Source organism: Trachypithecus francoisi, unplaced genomic scaffold, assembly GCF_009764315.1.
Source record: "Trachypithecus francoisi isolate TF-2019V2 unplaced genomic scaffold, Tfra_2.0 Lachesis_group3, whole genome shotgun sequence".
Classification (NCBI taxonomy): Eukaryota; Metazoa; Chordata; class Mammalia; order Primates; family Cercopithecidae; genus Trachypithecus; species Trachypithecus francoisi.
Window position 1 is genome coordinate 13,615,134 of NW_022681468.1, and position 17,122 is coordinate 13,632,255.

The following is a 17,122-nucleotide window of genomic DNA, read 5'->3' on the forward strand; positions in this document are numbered from 1 at the left end:
ACCTGTAGTCCCAGCTACTCGGGAGGCTGAGGCAGGAGAATGGCATGAACCCGGGAGGCGGAGCTGGCAGTGAGCCGAGATCGGGCCACTGTACTCCAGCCTGGGCGACAGCGTGAGATTCCGTCTCAAAAAAAAAGTATTGTTTTTATTTAACATTTTAATAAATCTATGACAGGAAATTATACATTTGGGTTGTCACTGTTTCTATTCTCATTACAGATGTTTGACTTGCCCTACTCTCTTCAAACTACGCTCCCTCTTTTCCCCTTTGCACACCCTGCAAATCCTGTGCTTGTTTTGGTGGTAGAATACATGAGTACAGTGGGTACCCTTATCAGGGAACTTTGATTATAGTAATAGCTGTCATTTAACATTTACCATAAGGTAAGCATTGGACTAAGAGCTGTGTGCATATTATTTAATCCTCAAAGTAACCCCCCTAGGGTAGATGGTATTATCCACATTTTTCAGATAAGGAAACAGGCAGAGATTTCACACATCACACAGCTAAAGAGAATTGGAATTGGGTTTCTGGTCAGTCCAACCCTGGTGGTATATCCTTTATCTCTCTTCCAGCAGGATGCCTGAATATAAAAATGTGTTCAGTTTCAGAGTTCAGGCATCCTGTAGGTCCCAGAGTTAGCTCCCCCTGCATTACAGTAGAGGGCTATATGTGGTGTCTTTGTGCAGAGAACCGACATTCCCATGAATGCTTTCCCTTCATTATGCTATTCTCATTACCCCCCACACTTAAATGTAAACATTTTAAATGCTGTATTAAATAACACTAATTTATGAAGTAAACATTAAAGAAATATCAATCTAGTCAATTAAGTACCTTAAGAATTATTAATGTGAGCCGGGCGTGGTGGCTCACACCTGTAATCCCAGCACTTTGGGAGGCCAAGGTGGGCAGATCACCTGAGGTCGGGAGTTCAAGACAGGCCTGGCCAACGTGGTGAAACCCTGTCTCTACTAAAAATACAAAAATTCTCTGGGCATGGTGGTGCGTGCCTGTAATCCCAGCTACTCGGGAAGCTGAAGTGAGAGAACTGATTGAACCCAGGAGACAGAGGTTGCAGTGAGCTGAGATCATGCCACTGCACCCCAGCCTGGGTGACAGAGTGAGACTCCCATCTCAAAAACAAAAAAAAATTATTATTAATCTGTGTGTGTGTGTCATGGCTTGAAGAGAAATCGTTCATGAATTGTCTGTATGCTTTAGCCTCCTCTACTAAGTTACTAAAGTTATTCCCTAGAAGTTTTCGGCTGCTTTTCCAGCTTTGTCTGCTTTTGTCTCTCGCACAACTTGTCAGAAGCTATAAGAATAAAGAACATAAACATTGTGTACCTTTTCACACACATGCAGCATGAATCTCAGTGATTGCCTCTTTCCCATTAGAAGGGATTAATGTTCTCCAGGTAGACAGCCTTCTCATTTCCTTTCCAGTATTCTCTTGGTTTTGTAGTCGGTGATTAATTTTTTACAGAGCACTAAGGAAAAGAACTTCTGGCAGCTTCCATAGCCTTGTGGTACTTTTTTTAAATTTAACTTTTAATAGGTAATAAATTCACAAGGAACAGAATTCAACATGGTATTCAGTAAAGAGTCCCCCGCCCTTCCAGCTTTGTTCCCCCAGCCACTCAATTGCCCTTGACAGAGGCAACCAGTGTTACAGGTTCCTGTGTACCCTTCCAGATAGATAATCCAGAAATTGTCTCAGAACATAACCTAAAATGTATTGAAAGGGAGCAGAAAAAGATATTTAGATTGGAAGTATAGTATTAGTAATGCCTGACTGGCATTTAGCTCTTGCAGGAAAAGCTTGTAAGACTTTTTTTGAGACAAGGTCTCGCTCTGTTGCCCAGGCTGGAGTACTGCAGTGGCATGATCACAGCACACTGCAACCTTGACCTCCCAAGCTCAATCAATTCTCCCACCTCAGCCTACCAAGTAGCTGGGACTGCAGGCATATGCCACCATGCCTGGCTAATTTTTAAATTTGTTTTTAGAGACTGGGTCTCACGCTGTTGCCCAGGCTGGTCTTGGACTCCTGGGCTCAGGAGATCTGCCCCGCCTAAGCCTCCCAAAGTCCTGGGATTACATGCGTGAGCCACCATGCATGGCCAAGACTATTAAAACAGACAGAGATTTGAAAGATATGCTTCTTTGTGGATAAATGGTCATGTACCACATGATGATGATTGAGTAGGCAGCAGACCACATGTACAACAGTGGTCCTCTAAGGTTATATAATAATGTACTTTCACAGTACCTTTTTGATGTTTAGATGTGTTTCAGTGAACAAATACCATTGCATTACAGTTGCCTACAGTATTCAATACAGTGACACACTGTGCAGATTCGTAGCCTATGAGCAATGGCCTATGTACTGTGTACCCTAGGTGTGGAATAGGCCTTATACCATCTAGGTTTGTGAACATACACTGATGTTCGCACGATGAAGAAATTGCCAAACAATGCTTTCCTCAGATGGTATTCCTGTTAAGTGACCACTGTTAAGCAACTTTAAGACTATACTCTGTATTGTGCCTCTTTACCCAACAGGGACAGTCAAATTCCAAATATTAGCTACAACGATATAAGAAACAAAACAGAAAAAGACAACTTTTAAAATTTTTTTGCCAAACTATAATGCATCCTTGCCTAAAATATAAATTATATTCCACTCCTCAGAGAAGTGGTAAAGTTAGATGTGTTCTGAGAAAAGAACGCTGAAGAAGATAAAAGGAATAAGGGTACTAAGCAAACTGAAGTGATTGGGATTGTCCAGTCTGTCAGAAAGTATATTACTAAGGTGGCCATAAATGTAGTACAACCAGTAGACCCTAAGGTAAACCCTAATCTCCATTTTCTGGTATTCACACAGTAGTGGGTTATATGTAGGTTCTATCCCTTGCCATTCTCACTCCACCTGAGAATTTAGGTAGCCCCCCCCATTGTGTACCATAGCCTTTCGTACACCCCTTTTGTAGTACTTACTACATAGAGGTGAGATTGCCTACTTCCTTTTCTACCTTTCTAGAACATTGTTAGCTTCTTGAGATCAAGAGCTGATTTATCATTGTATCCCTCACATATAGTACAGAGCCTGCACAAAGCTCAATTTTTTTTTAATGAAAGTCTAGAAAGGTAATCTGGAATCCAGGGCTGGTTGGCCCATTAGTTTGGCCAAAATCTAGAGTGGCAATTAAAAATAACATTATATCTTGTAGACCAGTGTCAAGACTGGAGATATTTGTATCTCCTCTTAGCCTGGGTTCTCTCCAAAAAGTAGAGTCTCGTATAAGGACTTGCAAGCAAATAGTTTATTTTGGGAAGTTCTCCCAGAGAATGAGTGAGTAACTGATTAGTGAAATGGAAAGAGAGCAAGCCAGTGCAAGCAGGTGTTCTGAACTGATCACTGCTATGGTCAGTTGGGCATAATCCTACTGGAACTCACTGATCAGCCATGTGGAATGTACTTCAGGATCGTCTTCCAGAGGGAAGAAAGAGGGGACATTTACCTACCAGCCTCCATCCCTCCACTGGAAAAGTGTTTCCAATAGAGTGTTCACTCCCTTGCATCTCATGGTTTGCATATGGACGGGTGCCTAGCAGATTCCCAGAGGTGCCGACTCCAAGGGTCAGAATTTTCACAGCAGACAATGAAAGATACAAAGGTACAGCTGAGGCAGGGTGCTGTAACTGGGCTGCTCTGGTGAAAGGCAGAGAGGTTGTGCAGTGGGCACAAGAGTTGCTTAATTTAGTCTGCTTATTGCATCACTCATATCAGTTCGTGTGCTCCATCATCACCGAAGCTTCAAGATGGTGGCCAGCCACAGCTCTTCAAAAGACTCAATCAGGGAAGAGGATGGGATTAGCCACAGTCCAGCTGCTACAGCTGGCTGGAAGTTTCATCTGATATTTTCATGATCACTCATCCAAATTCAATCAGGGAAGCTGAGCAACTCTGACTTACAGGATAAGGGAATTATTCTAGGAATTGGACCTTAAACAATTGAAGGAGAAGCTGGGGAAGTAAGTCCCAAAGGGAGAATAGGATCCAGAGGAGTTACCAGCCAGTCAACCTGAGAAGCCAAGCGCATCCAGCCACCAAAGTGGGACTGCAAAGGGCAAGCTCATGGAGAATGGTTGTTGTGTCTGGATCTGCAGCCATGTATCTGGGGATGGGCACAGGGCCAGTGTTGGTCAGCAAGGCTGCAGTTGGAAGAGCTGGATGCAGAGCAGAGGAAAAACTAGGGTCCCCTGGCACCTCTGCAACTAGCGGTCACCACATCACAGTGACTTTTAGAGAGTAATGGGCACTGCCTCTTGTCTGCCTTCCAGATTTCACACATTTCTCTTGGCCAACTGTGACTTGGAACCATATAGGGATGGAGACGGTGGGGAAACAATTATCATCATAATGTCCTTCTTCCCTCACCCAAACTAGATTGTCGTCATTCTTTGCCACTACCTCAGCAGGCCTAGGCAGCCTACCAGGTGTGATCCAGACCTTCATCCCAGAGGTATTTGAGCTCTTAGTTTCTTTGTCAGTAGTTGCTACAATCACTAGGTCTCTGTTATCCCTCAGCAAAGAAGCACCGGAAGATGCTGCAGTGAATCCCCTGGGTTCTGAATGAACTGCTATTGTATTGCCACAGACATTGCATGTCGTCCAACACAGTATCCACTTGTACAAGTGTACCTTCAGGACCTGCCAGTGCAGATAGCCAGGTCTTATAATTCTTTGGGTGTCTACACTCTTGCCTCCCAGAACAGGGACTGTATTTTCCCAGTCAGACTGTGCTGGGGACATGATCCTCATTATTGGTTTGGAGGTAGAGAAGGCAGGAACTGATCTTAAAGAGAACAAGCATTATCTTTTCAGGCACCTGCAGGGTCTCCAGATGAAGGAGGCTGCTGCTTTCTAGTAAGGAGTTGGGGGAGCTGCTTCTCCTAGCCCAGAAAATTCAGGTAAATCTTGGGGTTTAATATTCTCAGCTAAGCCACCCAAATATCCCCATTTCAGGTTTCTGTGTCCAAGTGTTCCTACCCGGACCCAGATTTTATCATAGAATACCTGTCGAGGCTTTCTTTCATATCTTCTTAGTAGTTATAATATCCTTAAAATTAAGTCTTGAGCCTGAATTTTGGCATTCTGCCCTGCAGCTGCAAGAAATAGGGTCTTTTCAGACACTGACCTGGAAGTCTTCAGACTTTGAAGAATGCCTAGATTTAAGGGTTGGCTAACCTGAGGTCATTCTTTGTTCATGGCCTGTAAAGCTGTTAATCCAGCCAGTATCTAGGCCTTATAATCATTAATGTTTCCATTCCATTCAAGTGCCACCATGATTGGTGATCTGATACTTTATCTGCCACATATACCTCATTTTAATCTGCTCCTAGTGTTGTCATGCTACTTACGTACAGGGGTTATCACCATGCCACCTACCAGGAGGAATGGGAGGGGGAAACCTTTTGCCATTCGGTCAATGAGTAAGGGAGATCTAGAATCTCATTCAAGAACCTTGTTTTCTAGGGCCATTTCTGTTACTAGCTATCCTTGCTGGGTGTCTCCTCCCATTCCTCACAATCCCTGCTGAAAGCACATCCCAAATCAAAGGCTTACATGCAGGTCATTTATTCAGTAAGTATCCCATGAACCATGAATAGGAGTGAGGGGGAGCACTACAGCAGTGGGTCGTTGAGCTGGTCACCACTGCAGACACCTGGGTTTAGACTCCTCTTCAGAATTGTCCTCCTGAGAAATAGTAGAGAGGAGCATTCATCCAACCAGCTCTCAGAGTCACAGCATCTAAGGACCGACAGTGCAGAACACTGAGGTGCAGGTTGACTTGTCTTCTCACCCTTATATCTGACACTCAGTTTTTGCTTTGGATTAGGAATTCTTGGTTGCCTTTTAAAAATAGATTTGTAGGTATGATGTGATGATAGTGCTGTTTTAGAAAACTTAAACCTTTCAGTAGTGTGCTCTGTATGCATTGGAATCCTGGGTGGAGAGAGACAGTAGGAAACTTTTCAGTAATTGGTATGTGAGATGCTAAGGATTTGAACAAAGGTGGTGGTCTAGTGGGAATGGAAGAGAGGCTCATTGAAGGATGTTCTGAAGGACAAATCTGTAGGACATATTGACTGGTTAGACATTGAGGTCAAAGGAGGCCAGAAAGGGAGAGTAGAAATTTAAGATTTCTAGGGTATTGGGTAGACACATTGCTCCCCAGTTTCCAACATAATCCTCAGAACTTCAGATTCTTTCAGCTGACATGAGGAAATAAGACTCACAGGATGTAGGTGTTTTTTTTGTTTGTTTTTGAGACAGAGAATCTTGTTCTGTCACCCAATCTGGAGTGCAGTGGTGCAGTCAGTCTTGGCTCACTGCAACCTCTGCCTCCCAGGTTCAAGCGATTCTCCTGCCTCAGCCTCCTGAGGTCCTGAGTAGCATTTTTAGTAGAGATGGGGTTTCACCATGTTGGTCAGGCTGGTCTCAAACTCCTGACCTCATGGTCCACCTGTCTCGGCCTCCCAAAGTGCTGGGATTACAGATGTGAGCCACTGCACCCGCCCACAGGATGTTGTTTTTGTTTTGTTTTGTTTTGTTTTTTTGAGACAGGGTCTCACTCTGTCATTCAAGCTGGAGTGCAGTGCCATCTCTTGGCTCCCTGCCACCTCTACCTCCCAGGCTTAAGCGATCCTCCCACCTCAGCCTCCTGAGTAGCTGGGACTACAGGCATGCACCACTACACCCACCTAATTTTTGTATTTTTTGTAGAGACAGGGTTTCATCATATTGCCCAGGCTGGTCTCGAACTCCTGAGCCCAAACGATCCACCCGTCTTGGCCTCCCATAGTGCTGGGATTTCAGGTGTGAGCCATCGCACCCAGACAGGATGTATTTTAAGCTGGCACAGGCTGAGTGAGGACCGAGAATTAGTGATGCAGCTGCCTGAATTTAAAACCTAGGGTCTTTCACTTCCTGCCACACTCACTTCCTTTATTTCTTAATTTCTTTTCCCAGGATTCTGAATCAGTCATATACTGGTTAGTAAGAAAGAATTGAAGCAACTTTTCTCTCAAGCCTGTTTGTACTTCAAGTCTTATTTCTAACTCTGGTGCCTCTGAAGAGTCACCACGCCAAGTCTAAGGCTGGCCCTCCTCTAAACTTACGGTCTTGTTTTATGTTGCATGGCAAGCTGTAATCTCCCTGTTCCTTTTTCCCTTCCCCATTGCCTCTTTCCTCTTTCCTCTTTCCACCCCAACCTCAGTATGAATCTGGAAGCCGTTTATACATTTCCTGATGGACATGAGCCAGTGGAAAGGTTTCCCACTGGTATTGGTGAAACAAGTAGGGTGGCATTGTAGGAATAATAAGTAAGGGGGAAACAAAGATCCTGACAGTGTATTCAGGAGAACTGTCAACATTGAGGCTTTTTTTTTAGTTACCAGAGGAACAAACATGAAGAGGAGAAACAAAAAATGATAATAAAAACAGAAAGTGATCCTGTTTAACATGCAGCAATACAGTCATTTGTGTTACTGAATTTCAGATTGATTTGTTAGCTCTTTATGTCTCAGCCTTCAGCCTTGGTCATTCATTCATATTAGTTATGTGACTCAATTTTTTGAGGGAAGGTATTTTTGCTCACATTAAGGATTAGAAAGAAAATATCCTAGTAAAAGAGAATAGAGGAAAGGATTAAATAAGTAGATGGTGGATCTGTATAAGTAACAGAAATTGTAAGAAGTTGACTTTGTACTACCTGCCAGCCTCCCAACAGCATCATTGAAAATCTGTCTGAGCGGAATATATTGGTGCCTTTTATCCATTAAATGCCTTGGCTGCAGGTGGAATTTTTCTGTTACCAGGAAATTGTTAATAAAAGCTTCATTTCTTTTTTTTTTTTTTTTTTTTTTTGAGACAGAGTCTCACTCTGTTGCCCAGGCTGGAGTGCAGTGGCACGATTTTGGCTCACTGCAACCTCTGCCTCCTGGATTCAAGGGATTCTCCTGCCTCAGCCTCCCGGGTAGCTGTGACTACAGACACATGCCACCACACCCAGCTAATTTTTGTATTTTTAGTAGAGACTGGGTTTCGCCATGTTGGCCAGGTTTGTCTTGAACTCCTGACCTCAGGTAATCTACCTGCCTCAGCCTCTTAAAGTGTGGGATTACAGATGCCCACCACCACGCTTGGCTGTTAATAAAAGCTTTTGGCCAGGCACAGTGGCTCACGCCTGTAATCCCAGCACTTTGGGAGGCTGAGGTGGGTGGATCACCTGAGGTCAGGAGTTCAAGACCAGCCTGGCCAACATGGCAAAATCCTGTCTCTATTAAAACTACAAAAAGTAGCTGGGTGTGGTGGTGGGCGCCTGTAATCCCAGCTACTCAGGAGGCTGAGGCAGTAGAATTGCTTGAACCCGGATAGCTGAGGTTACAGTGAACTGAGATCACACCACTGCACTCCAGTCTGGCAATAAGAGTGAAACTCCATCTCAAAAAATAAAAAAAGTTTTTGAGTTGATCTAAAAATACCTAACTGGTTTATTAGTCAACCATTGCTGCGTAAGAAACAACCTGAGAACCTCAGTGGTATATCACAATGAACATTTATTTCTCATAAGTTTCTGGGTTAGGTGGGGCATTTCTGCTTCAGTTTGCAGCAACTGGGACCTCTCTCATTGCTACTCTGAGTCAGCAGGGGTGGCTGTGTTCCCAGGGCTGCTCATTCTCCTCCTGGGACCAATAAGCTAGTCACAGTGCGCTCTTCACATGGTAGGAGGTAAGGCCAGCCCCGTTCCCAGAAGAGGAAAGGGACTCTAGACAGAGCCGTACTATTCAAAGCACGTCTACAGTGAGTGAGCTAGGTACAGAAATTAACAGCAAGCATTTAGAAACTTTAAACAGTTGCCACAATATTCAAGAGGTGTTTTAGCTGAATTTTACTAAAGTATTGGTCCAGGACACATTGGAAATTTAAAAAGAAAGAAAAAACTGTAGCATGACTCACGATAATTTGCAAAGTGTGGAGAGAGAATACATGACATTCTGCTCACTAGAACTGACTCCCTGTACTGCCCATGAGTAAGCATTGTGATCTGCACGTGTGTCATGGGTTTGTGTTAGGATCACTTTTTCACCAAGAGTCTGATCATCTTTGAGTGTGCTGATGGTTTTGGACCTACAGGACTTGTCCATTACCAAGGATGTGGCACCATGTAAAGCCTCCCAGCACCCGCTTGTTGGCCTTTCCCTGCCAGCATCCCTTCTGCCTTGCTGGTATATTTACATTTTCATTCCAATATTGATAACCTTGACAAAGTCTTATTATCATTAATTGAAATCCTTTACCATCAGATTAAAACATTAATTTTGACATTACCAACATTCCCGTTGTTTACCTGTCTTCCTTTTACATTTTTGAGTTAATATCACCATGTTTAGTATATTTATAAGGTACTTTCTGCTCGTGAGAGAGGTAGTTCTAAATAAGTTCTAATGAGCAGTGATTAGTAAAAGTCCTAAGTTAGGGCTGGGTGCAGTGGCTTACGCCTGTAACTCTAGCACTTTGGGAGGCCAAGGCAGGCAGATCACCTGAGGTCAAGAGTTCAAAACCAGCCTGGCTAGCATAGTGAAACCCCGTCTCTACTAAAATACAAAAAACTAGCTGGGCATGATGGTGGGTGCCTTAATCCCAGCTACTCGGGAGACTGAGACGGGAGAATCACTTGAACCCAGGAGATGATGGTTGCAGCGAGCCAAGATCGCACTACTGCATTCCAGCCTGGGCGGCTGTGCAAAGCTGTGTCTCAAAAAAAAAAAAAACCTAAGAGGCATAAAAAGCAGGAAGAGGGGGACCGACCTTTTGGGAGGGAAAGGAAGGATATGTTTTGGTAGGACTTGGCTTCTTCCTAGATGTGTAACCTTGGGTAACTTATTTAATCTTCGTGAGCCTTAGTTTTCTCATCTATAAAATGGGGATGATAATGGTAATAATAATACAACCTCCTTTGAGAAGAAGTGCTAAAATTAAATATTCTAAAGCAAGCAATTAGCACAGAGCCTGGTACATATACATAATAAGTTTTCAAGAGTGTTAGTTACTATTATTTGCTTTTAATTATCTACTAGGTGCCAGACACTATAGAATCAGATAAGATGGGGCCTTTACTGAAAAGAAGCTTAGTCTGGTGGAAGAGTCAGACAAATATATATAAGAAAGATATAGTAGTATGAGAGTTTTGTGCTGTTATAGACAAACACAGGGTACCAGAGAAACTTTTAGGTAGGAGGAACACCTGACCTAAGGCTTTGAGGAGCAGTATCAAAGTAGGCTCTTAAAAGAGGCAGCATCTAAGCTGAGACTTAAAGATGCAGAGAAGTTAAGAAAAAGAGTTAGGGGCATTTCAGAAAAGTGGAACAACATACGCAAAAGCCTGGAGGTGCAAGCGTTTGGTGGACTTCTGGGGAATTGGAAGGGACGCAGTATGACTGGGGTGTAGAGTCTGCTCAGTGATGGGCTGGGGAGTAGGCAAGTGCCAGATTATCAAGGGAGATGTAGCTGGGACTTTTTCTTGAAATCATTTGTAGCATGAAGCTATTGAATAATTCGTTAAAGAGGCATATATAATTTACATTTTAAAAGATCATTCTGGCAACAGTACAGAGAGCAGATTAGAAGAGGAGAGACTGGAGGTGGAAATTTTTTTAAAGGCCATTTCAATAATGCAGGGGAAAAGTATCAGGTTCTGAAAAGGAGGTGGTGAAAATTTAGTGGAGATTCTGTGGAGGGGTTGGATTGAAAAGAAGAATGAACAGCATCTGATGACAGATTGGTTATGGGCGTCCAGAGAGGGACCCCATAATAGTACTCAGACCTCTGGTTTTGGTGACTGAAGAGGACCAGATTTCCCAGAGGAAATGAATTGACTTTGGCATTTAAGATGTTTGTGGAAAATCCATGTGAAAGTCAGGTGTGACTGGGAGTCAGCTCAGGCTTGGAGCTATCAACTGGGAAGTCAGGGATATAATGAGATGAAGGCCATGGGGCAGGTGATACCACCAGGCAGTGAAAAGAGCTGGGTATTCAGGGTACTCGGCTTAGGTACTCCAGACTGTTTGAACAAATGTAGAGTGTCGAGAGTATGGTGTGATTTAAATCCCATAACAACCCTGTGAGGTAGGAAACAATCTCAGCTTTGCAGATGAGAACATTTCAGACTCTTAAGAGTTAAGTGATTTGCCTAAAGTGATTTTGCTACTGAGTGGCAGAGCTAGGATTTCGAGTCCAATCTGTCTGATTTTAAAGCCCGTTTTTTTCCCTACTGTATCCTGCTTCTTTGTAAACCTCAGCAGTTTAAATATTTGTGATCATGTTATCTTTCATTCTTTTTCTTCACCTCTGCCAGTATCCTGGTTTAGTAGGATTGTGACACGTCATTTTAAATAACCAGCTTTTCTCTCATTTCCCCTGCTTTACTCCCCAACACATCTATAAGATTGCCTTTCCTATCAGATTGACTCATCCCACTCAATTCTATTCCAATACCCACTTTAAAACAACAGGCCAACAGAGGTCCTCCACCGGCTACTGAATGAGGTCTGTCCTCGTCAGCTTGGCATTCAAGGCTCAAAGGCTCATCATAAAATGATGACTGTTGAAAACTTTCCCATATTTCCCGCTTCTCATCAGCATATCTTCATGCCTTTGGGTGTCATCTATATGTGGATATAAATGTGGTGGTCTCATTGTATTCCTTATAGGGATGTTCTTTTAGTGCTTAGAATAAATATATCTTTTACTTGCTCTGTTACCATCTTTATAAAAACCGGTTTTGTCTTTGTGATGAAATCAGCTTGGACATCTTCTGACCTTAGTTCCCTTTCCAGTGTCAGGGTTCTTTATACTCTATCCCTAATGTGATGAGCCAGCCTCTGCTCTGACACTTTCTAGAAGGTTCCTTTTTTTGATGGGAGAAGAGGATGGAGATTCTAATTGTTAGAAATTTCTTATCATTGAGCCAAAATCTCCCTGCTTTTAACATCTGTCTGTTTCCTGGGAACAACAGATAAATCAGTTATTTCTCCTCTGCCTCATGAAGAGGCATTTAAAGACAGCTCTTATGTCTCTCCTCAGGATTCTCTTACATAACCCAAATAATCTCTTGCTTGGAGCTTTTCTCCTGTGATAAGTTGCAAACTCTCTACTATTCCCTTGCCCTCCTGAGACTCTTGCAGTTTGGTCAGTGCTCATCTAAACTGACCCACGGGGCCCAGAACAACACAGCACTCCACAGAAAGCAGCAACATTAGTCCTTTGATTACAGCTCGATGCTTGTACCTGAAAAGCCTGAGATAGATTCAGATCTATAACACCTATGTCACATTTTGCATTCATTCAGTTAAAAAAAAAAAACCCAGATATTTTATATAGTTCTAGTTAAGCCAACCATCATCTGCTGTGCAGTTGATTTCTTAAATGTAGAACTAATTCTCCTAGTTATATTTCAACTTCATTTTGATCAGTCTTTTTAGGCAATTATGATTCTGCTGTGCAGTGTGGTGTTAACTGTGTTTCCAAGTTTGGGGTTATCTGAAGATTTTGAAACATACTTTCCACATCATTATCCAAGGTGTGTGTTTGTGTGTTTGTTTGTTTGTTTGTTTTTGAGACAGGGTCTCACTCGGTCGCCCAGGCTGGAGTGCAGTGGTGTGATCTCAGCTCACTGCAACCTCCACTTCCTGGGTTCAAGCAATTCTCCTGCCTCAGCCTCCCAAGTAGCTGGGATTACAGGTGTGTGCCACCATACCCAGCTGATTTTTGTATTTTTAGTAGAGATGGGGTTTCACCATGTTGGCCAAGCTGGTCTCAAACTCCTGACCTCAGGTGATCCACCCGCCTCAGCCTCCCAAAGTGCTGGGATTACAGGTGTGAGCCACTGCACTCGGCCCCAAGTTCTTGATAAACATGGCAAAAACCAACTTCCCACTCCACGCATCAAGTATAATCACTGCTATTTATTAATGGTTCTGTTAACCACTGTCCTGTCATCCCATCGCCTGTCTCTTCATCTTATCTGCAAAGATCTCATTTGTACATTCAACGCATTTTTATTTAGCACAAGTGCTAGGAATACATTGAAGATAGCAGTCCCTATCTTGTGGTGCTTACAGCTTAGCAGCATCATGAAATATTTTCTAAATACTTTGTGGAAATCAAGTTATGCGGTTATCTATGATATTTCTCCTCATCTGGTACCATATCAGAAAAGGGAATGAAGGATTCCTTTTTGTAGACACCATATTGCTACTCATTATCTTCTGTCACTTGAAAGTGGGATTTACTCCCTTTGTCTTTACACCTTTCATGGTTTCACAAACAGCTTTGAACTTTAGAAGTCTCTGGAGTTCATTTATACCCTTTCTGTATATCCATATTTTTGGTGGTGTTTGTTTAATTTAATTTTATTTTATTTTGAGACAGAGTCTTGCTTTGTCGCCCAGGCTGGAGTGTAGTGGCACGATTTCGGCTCACTGCAACCTCCACCTCTCGAGTTCAAGCGATTCTCCTGCCTCAGCCTCCCTAGTAGCTGGGATTACAGGATGCCTAACTAATTTTTGTATTTTTAGTAGAGACTGGGTTTCACCATGTTGGCCAGACTGGTCTTGAACTCCTGACCTTAGGTGATCTGCCTGCCTTGGCCTCCCAGAGTGCTCAGATTACAAGCGTGAGCCAGTGCGCCCGACCTGGCGGTGGTGTTTAAACGCCTGTTTTTGTTTGTTTGTTTTCACATTATCAGGATTGTTTTTTGTTTTATAGTAAGCTTAATAAAAAATTTCTGTTCAGCTTTAGGCATTTTCACTCCCATAATCTTTGTCACTCAGATTTTTACTTATATTTTATCTTTATGTTTTGAAATGATCTTTCCTGAGGAGGAGAGTTGAATCTCCTTAGGTTTTCTTTTCTTCCTTGAGTTCTTGAAATGCCATAGTTGCTTTCTCCAGGATCCTGGTCCTTTTCACTTCCTTTTTCAAGTTTGCCAGAATTAAGCTCAGATGTATTTTGTCTGTTTTCTGAAGGATTAAACTGTCAACAATGCAAGGTGCTATGTTTTCATTACAAAGAGTGGATGTCTATATAGCCGGCAGCCCACCTACCTTATTCTGAGGTGTGCGTTCTCTCTTCAGTCAGGTGGCATCCACATCCTTCCTCTAGCCAGTTTCCACCCCTGCAGCCTTTTTGCCTACTCTTCTTTCCCCTTTGGTCCAATGTCTTCCTCTATACTGTCTTACTCACATTGTTGGATTTGCACATAGATGTTTATTATCTTGAACTTGGGAGGATTCTCTGCCTTTTTCTCTAGATCCATCTCTGTAAGGCAGCAGATTTTCTATAGATGCCATAGTCTATTATTAACCCATCCCACCAAGTTTTGGTGATTTTCATGAGATTTTATTTATCTCCTTGAGTTCTTTTTTGCTGTTGTGACTTTTAAATATAGTGCCTAGCACACTAATGTTCAATAAGTAATATTTATGATTAATCTCAAGAAGTATTTGCCTTCTCTTTTAGGCTGTGAGGATATCATTGCTGAGAGCATCTCATTAGATACCTTAATTGCCATCCTCAAGTGGAGTTCTCATCCATATGGCTCTAAATGGGTGCACCGACAAGCTTTACATTTCCTCTGTGAGGAATTTTCCCAGGTCATGACTTCGGATGTTTTTTATGAACTCAGCAAAGACCATCTGCTTACTGCTATCCAGTCTGACTACCTACAGGTAATCATTTAAACACCTCTCAAACTCATTGTCATTCATATGTGCACCAAAAAAATCCGTCTATGCTCTATTACTCTTCCATCTGGGGTAGGGCAGGGGAAGAGAAACAGGCTGTGATCAAACCACACAGGAACTGCCCTCTTCATAGTTGTACAACAAAAGCCTTCTGTCTCACTGGTTCTTCATGTACCCTGCTGCCATGACTCAACATTGAACAAGCCCAGGTCCCAGCCAAATGCACCAAAAAGAGATTGGGGCAGTAGGCAAGGTCAGAAGCACATCCCAACAGTGATTTTCTTGACTTCTATTAATGTAACTTCTGTATAGTGGTTTCTTACTTTTGGTGGAGCATCCCATACTTAGATTGTAGACAGTAGCTTCAGCAGTACAAAGTAAAAATAGTGTTCACTTTCTGATCTGCTCAAATGGTTATCAAAACTCAGTGCATGTATTCTTCCAAAGCATGATAATGTTTTCAACTACTTGTTTTTAAGTAGAAGTAGTTTTTAGCAGATTCTTGTGTTCTTGACTTAAATGTCAATTTAATCTGGAAATTTAAATTAATAATAGATTTTATATATTACAGAAAATACTTGCAGGCAAAGTATATTCAAGCTTAATTTTTTTCCATTGGCTGTATGAATTTTATGCTAAAAACTGTACAACTGTTTTAATGCTATTAAAGACATAAACCCATTGAGCCACTTCCTATTTCTTTGTATTTGTACTAGAAAAAGGATAAAATGCTACCGTTTTAGTCAGAAATGCAGTGGAAAGTTAAATAATACACTCAGCATCTGTGCTTTTCCTTTGTTGCTTTGATTGCAGTACAGATGTCATACTTGGGCTTGATTTATGGAGAATCTTTGTTCATTAACCTTGTCTCATTGTCCTGATCAAAACTGGATGCTGTATGTTTGTGTTAGAAGTTGTTAGTTTTCTTAGATTATTGCTTTAGGAGCTTTGCATTCCTTCTTAGAAAGTATTTAAAAAAAAAAAAAGGCCGGGCGCGGTGGCTCAAGCCTGTAATCCCAGCACTTTGGGAGGCCGAGACGGGTGGATCACGAGGTCAGGAGCTAACATGGTGAAACCCCGTCTCTACTAAAAAAAATACAAAAAGCTAGCCGGGCAAGGTGGTGGGCGCCTGTAGTCCCAGCTACTCGGGAGGCTGAGGCAGGAGAATGGCGTAAACCTGGGAGGCGGAGCTTGCAGTGAGCTGAGATCCGGCCACTGCACTCCAGCCTGGGCGACAGAGCCAGACTCCGTCTCAAAAAAAAAAAAAAAAAAAAAAGAGCAGCCTAGATTTGCTCTAAGATTTTAAATAAAATACAAAGAAATGAGGGATACATTGCCATTTCACAGATTGTGCTTCACCAACCAGTAAAATACCTGTAGAGATTTTAGTTTCTTTTGCAAAAACAAGTTGACTGACTTGTTTTTCCTGTCCCTCCAGGAGTTGGTAGTTACTCTGCCTATACCCTATACTTATACTTTCATTTACTTACCTGTGTTTTCTTCCAAAAGAGAATTTAAGGCAGCTTTATAGAAACCACATAGTAAGATAAAATAAATTTAAAATAGGAAATGGGTTGCTTGAGCCCAGGAGTATGAGACCAGCCTTGGCAACAGGTAGGACCCCATCTCTACAAAAAATTTTTTTAAAATTAGCCACCTGGGAGGCTGAGTTGGGTGGATCACAAGGTCAGGAGATCGAGAGCATCCTGGCTAACAAGGTGAAACCCCATCTCTACTAAAAATACAAAAACCAGGTGTTGTAGCAGGTGCCTATAGTCCCAGGTACCCGGGAGACTGAGACAGGAGAATGGCGTGAACCCAGGAGGCGGAGCTTGCAGTGAGCCAAGATCACGCCACTGCACTCCAGCCTGGGCAACAGCACAAGACTCTATCTCAAAAAAAAAAAAAAAGAAAAAGAAAAAAGAAATTAACTGGGACCACACACCTATAGCCCCAGCTGCTCAGGAGGCTGAAATGGGGAGAATCCCTTGAGCCCAGGAGGTTGAGTACAGCTTCCATGATGGCACTGCTGTACTCCAGCCTGGGCAATAGAGTGCAACTCCATCTCAAAAGGAAAAATTAAAATGAAAAAATAAAATAGGAAGGGAACAGATTACAGAAAAAGAAGATAGAAATGAAATTTAAAAATTTGTTGGGGCTGAGAGTGAGGTTACTGGATAAAATATATGTAATGCAGTCTTGTGTATTTCCTGTCGATGGACCATAGATTTAACACTAAAACTTCAGCCAATGGAAAGAGTGAAACATGGTAAGTTGCATGCTGTATTTCCCACCTACGAAAAG

General features: G+C 42.5%; 1 protein-coding gene across 5 annotated transcripts in view; it reads left to right on the forward strand.

The window, feature by feature from the left end:
- The window catches only part of BTBD7 (BTB domain containing 7), a 108,219-nt gene that overhangs the window by 64,452 nt on the left and 26,645 nt on the right, over nucleotides 1–17,122 (forward strand). For all 5 annotated transcript variants that reach the window (XM_033191509.1, XM_033191511.1, XM_033191510.1 and 2 more), the window contains one exon: nucleotides 14,595–14,803. In XM_033191509.1, the coding sequence (XP_033047400.1) occupies nucleotides 14,595–14,803 (209 nt within the window). The remainder of the gene's footprint in view (nucleotides 1–14,594; nucleotides 14,804–17,122) is intronic.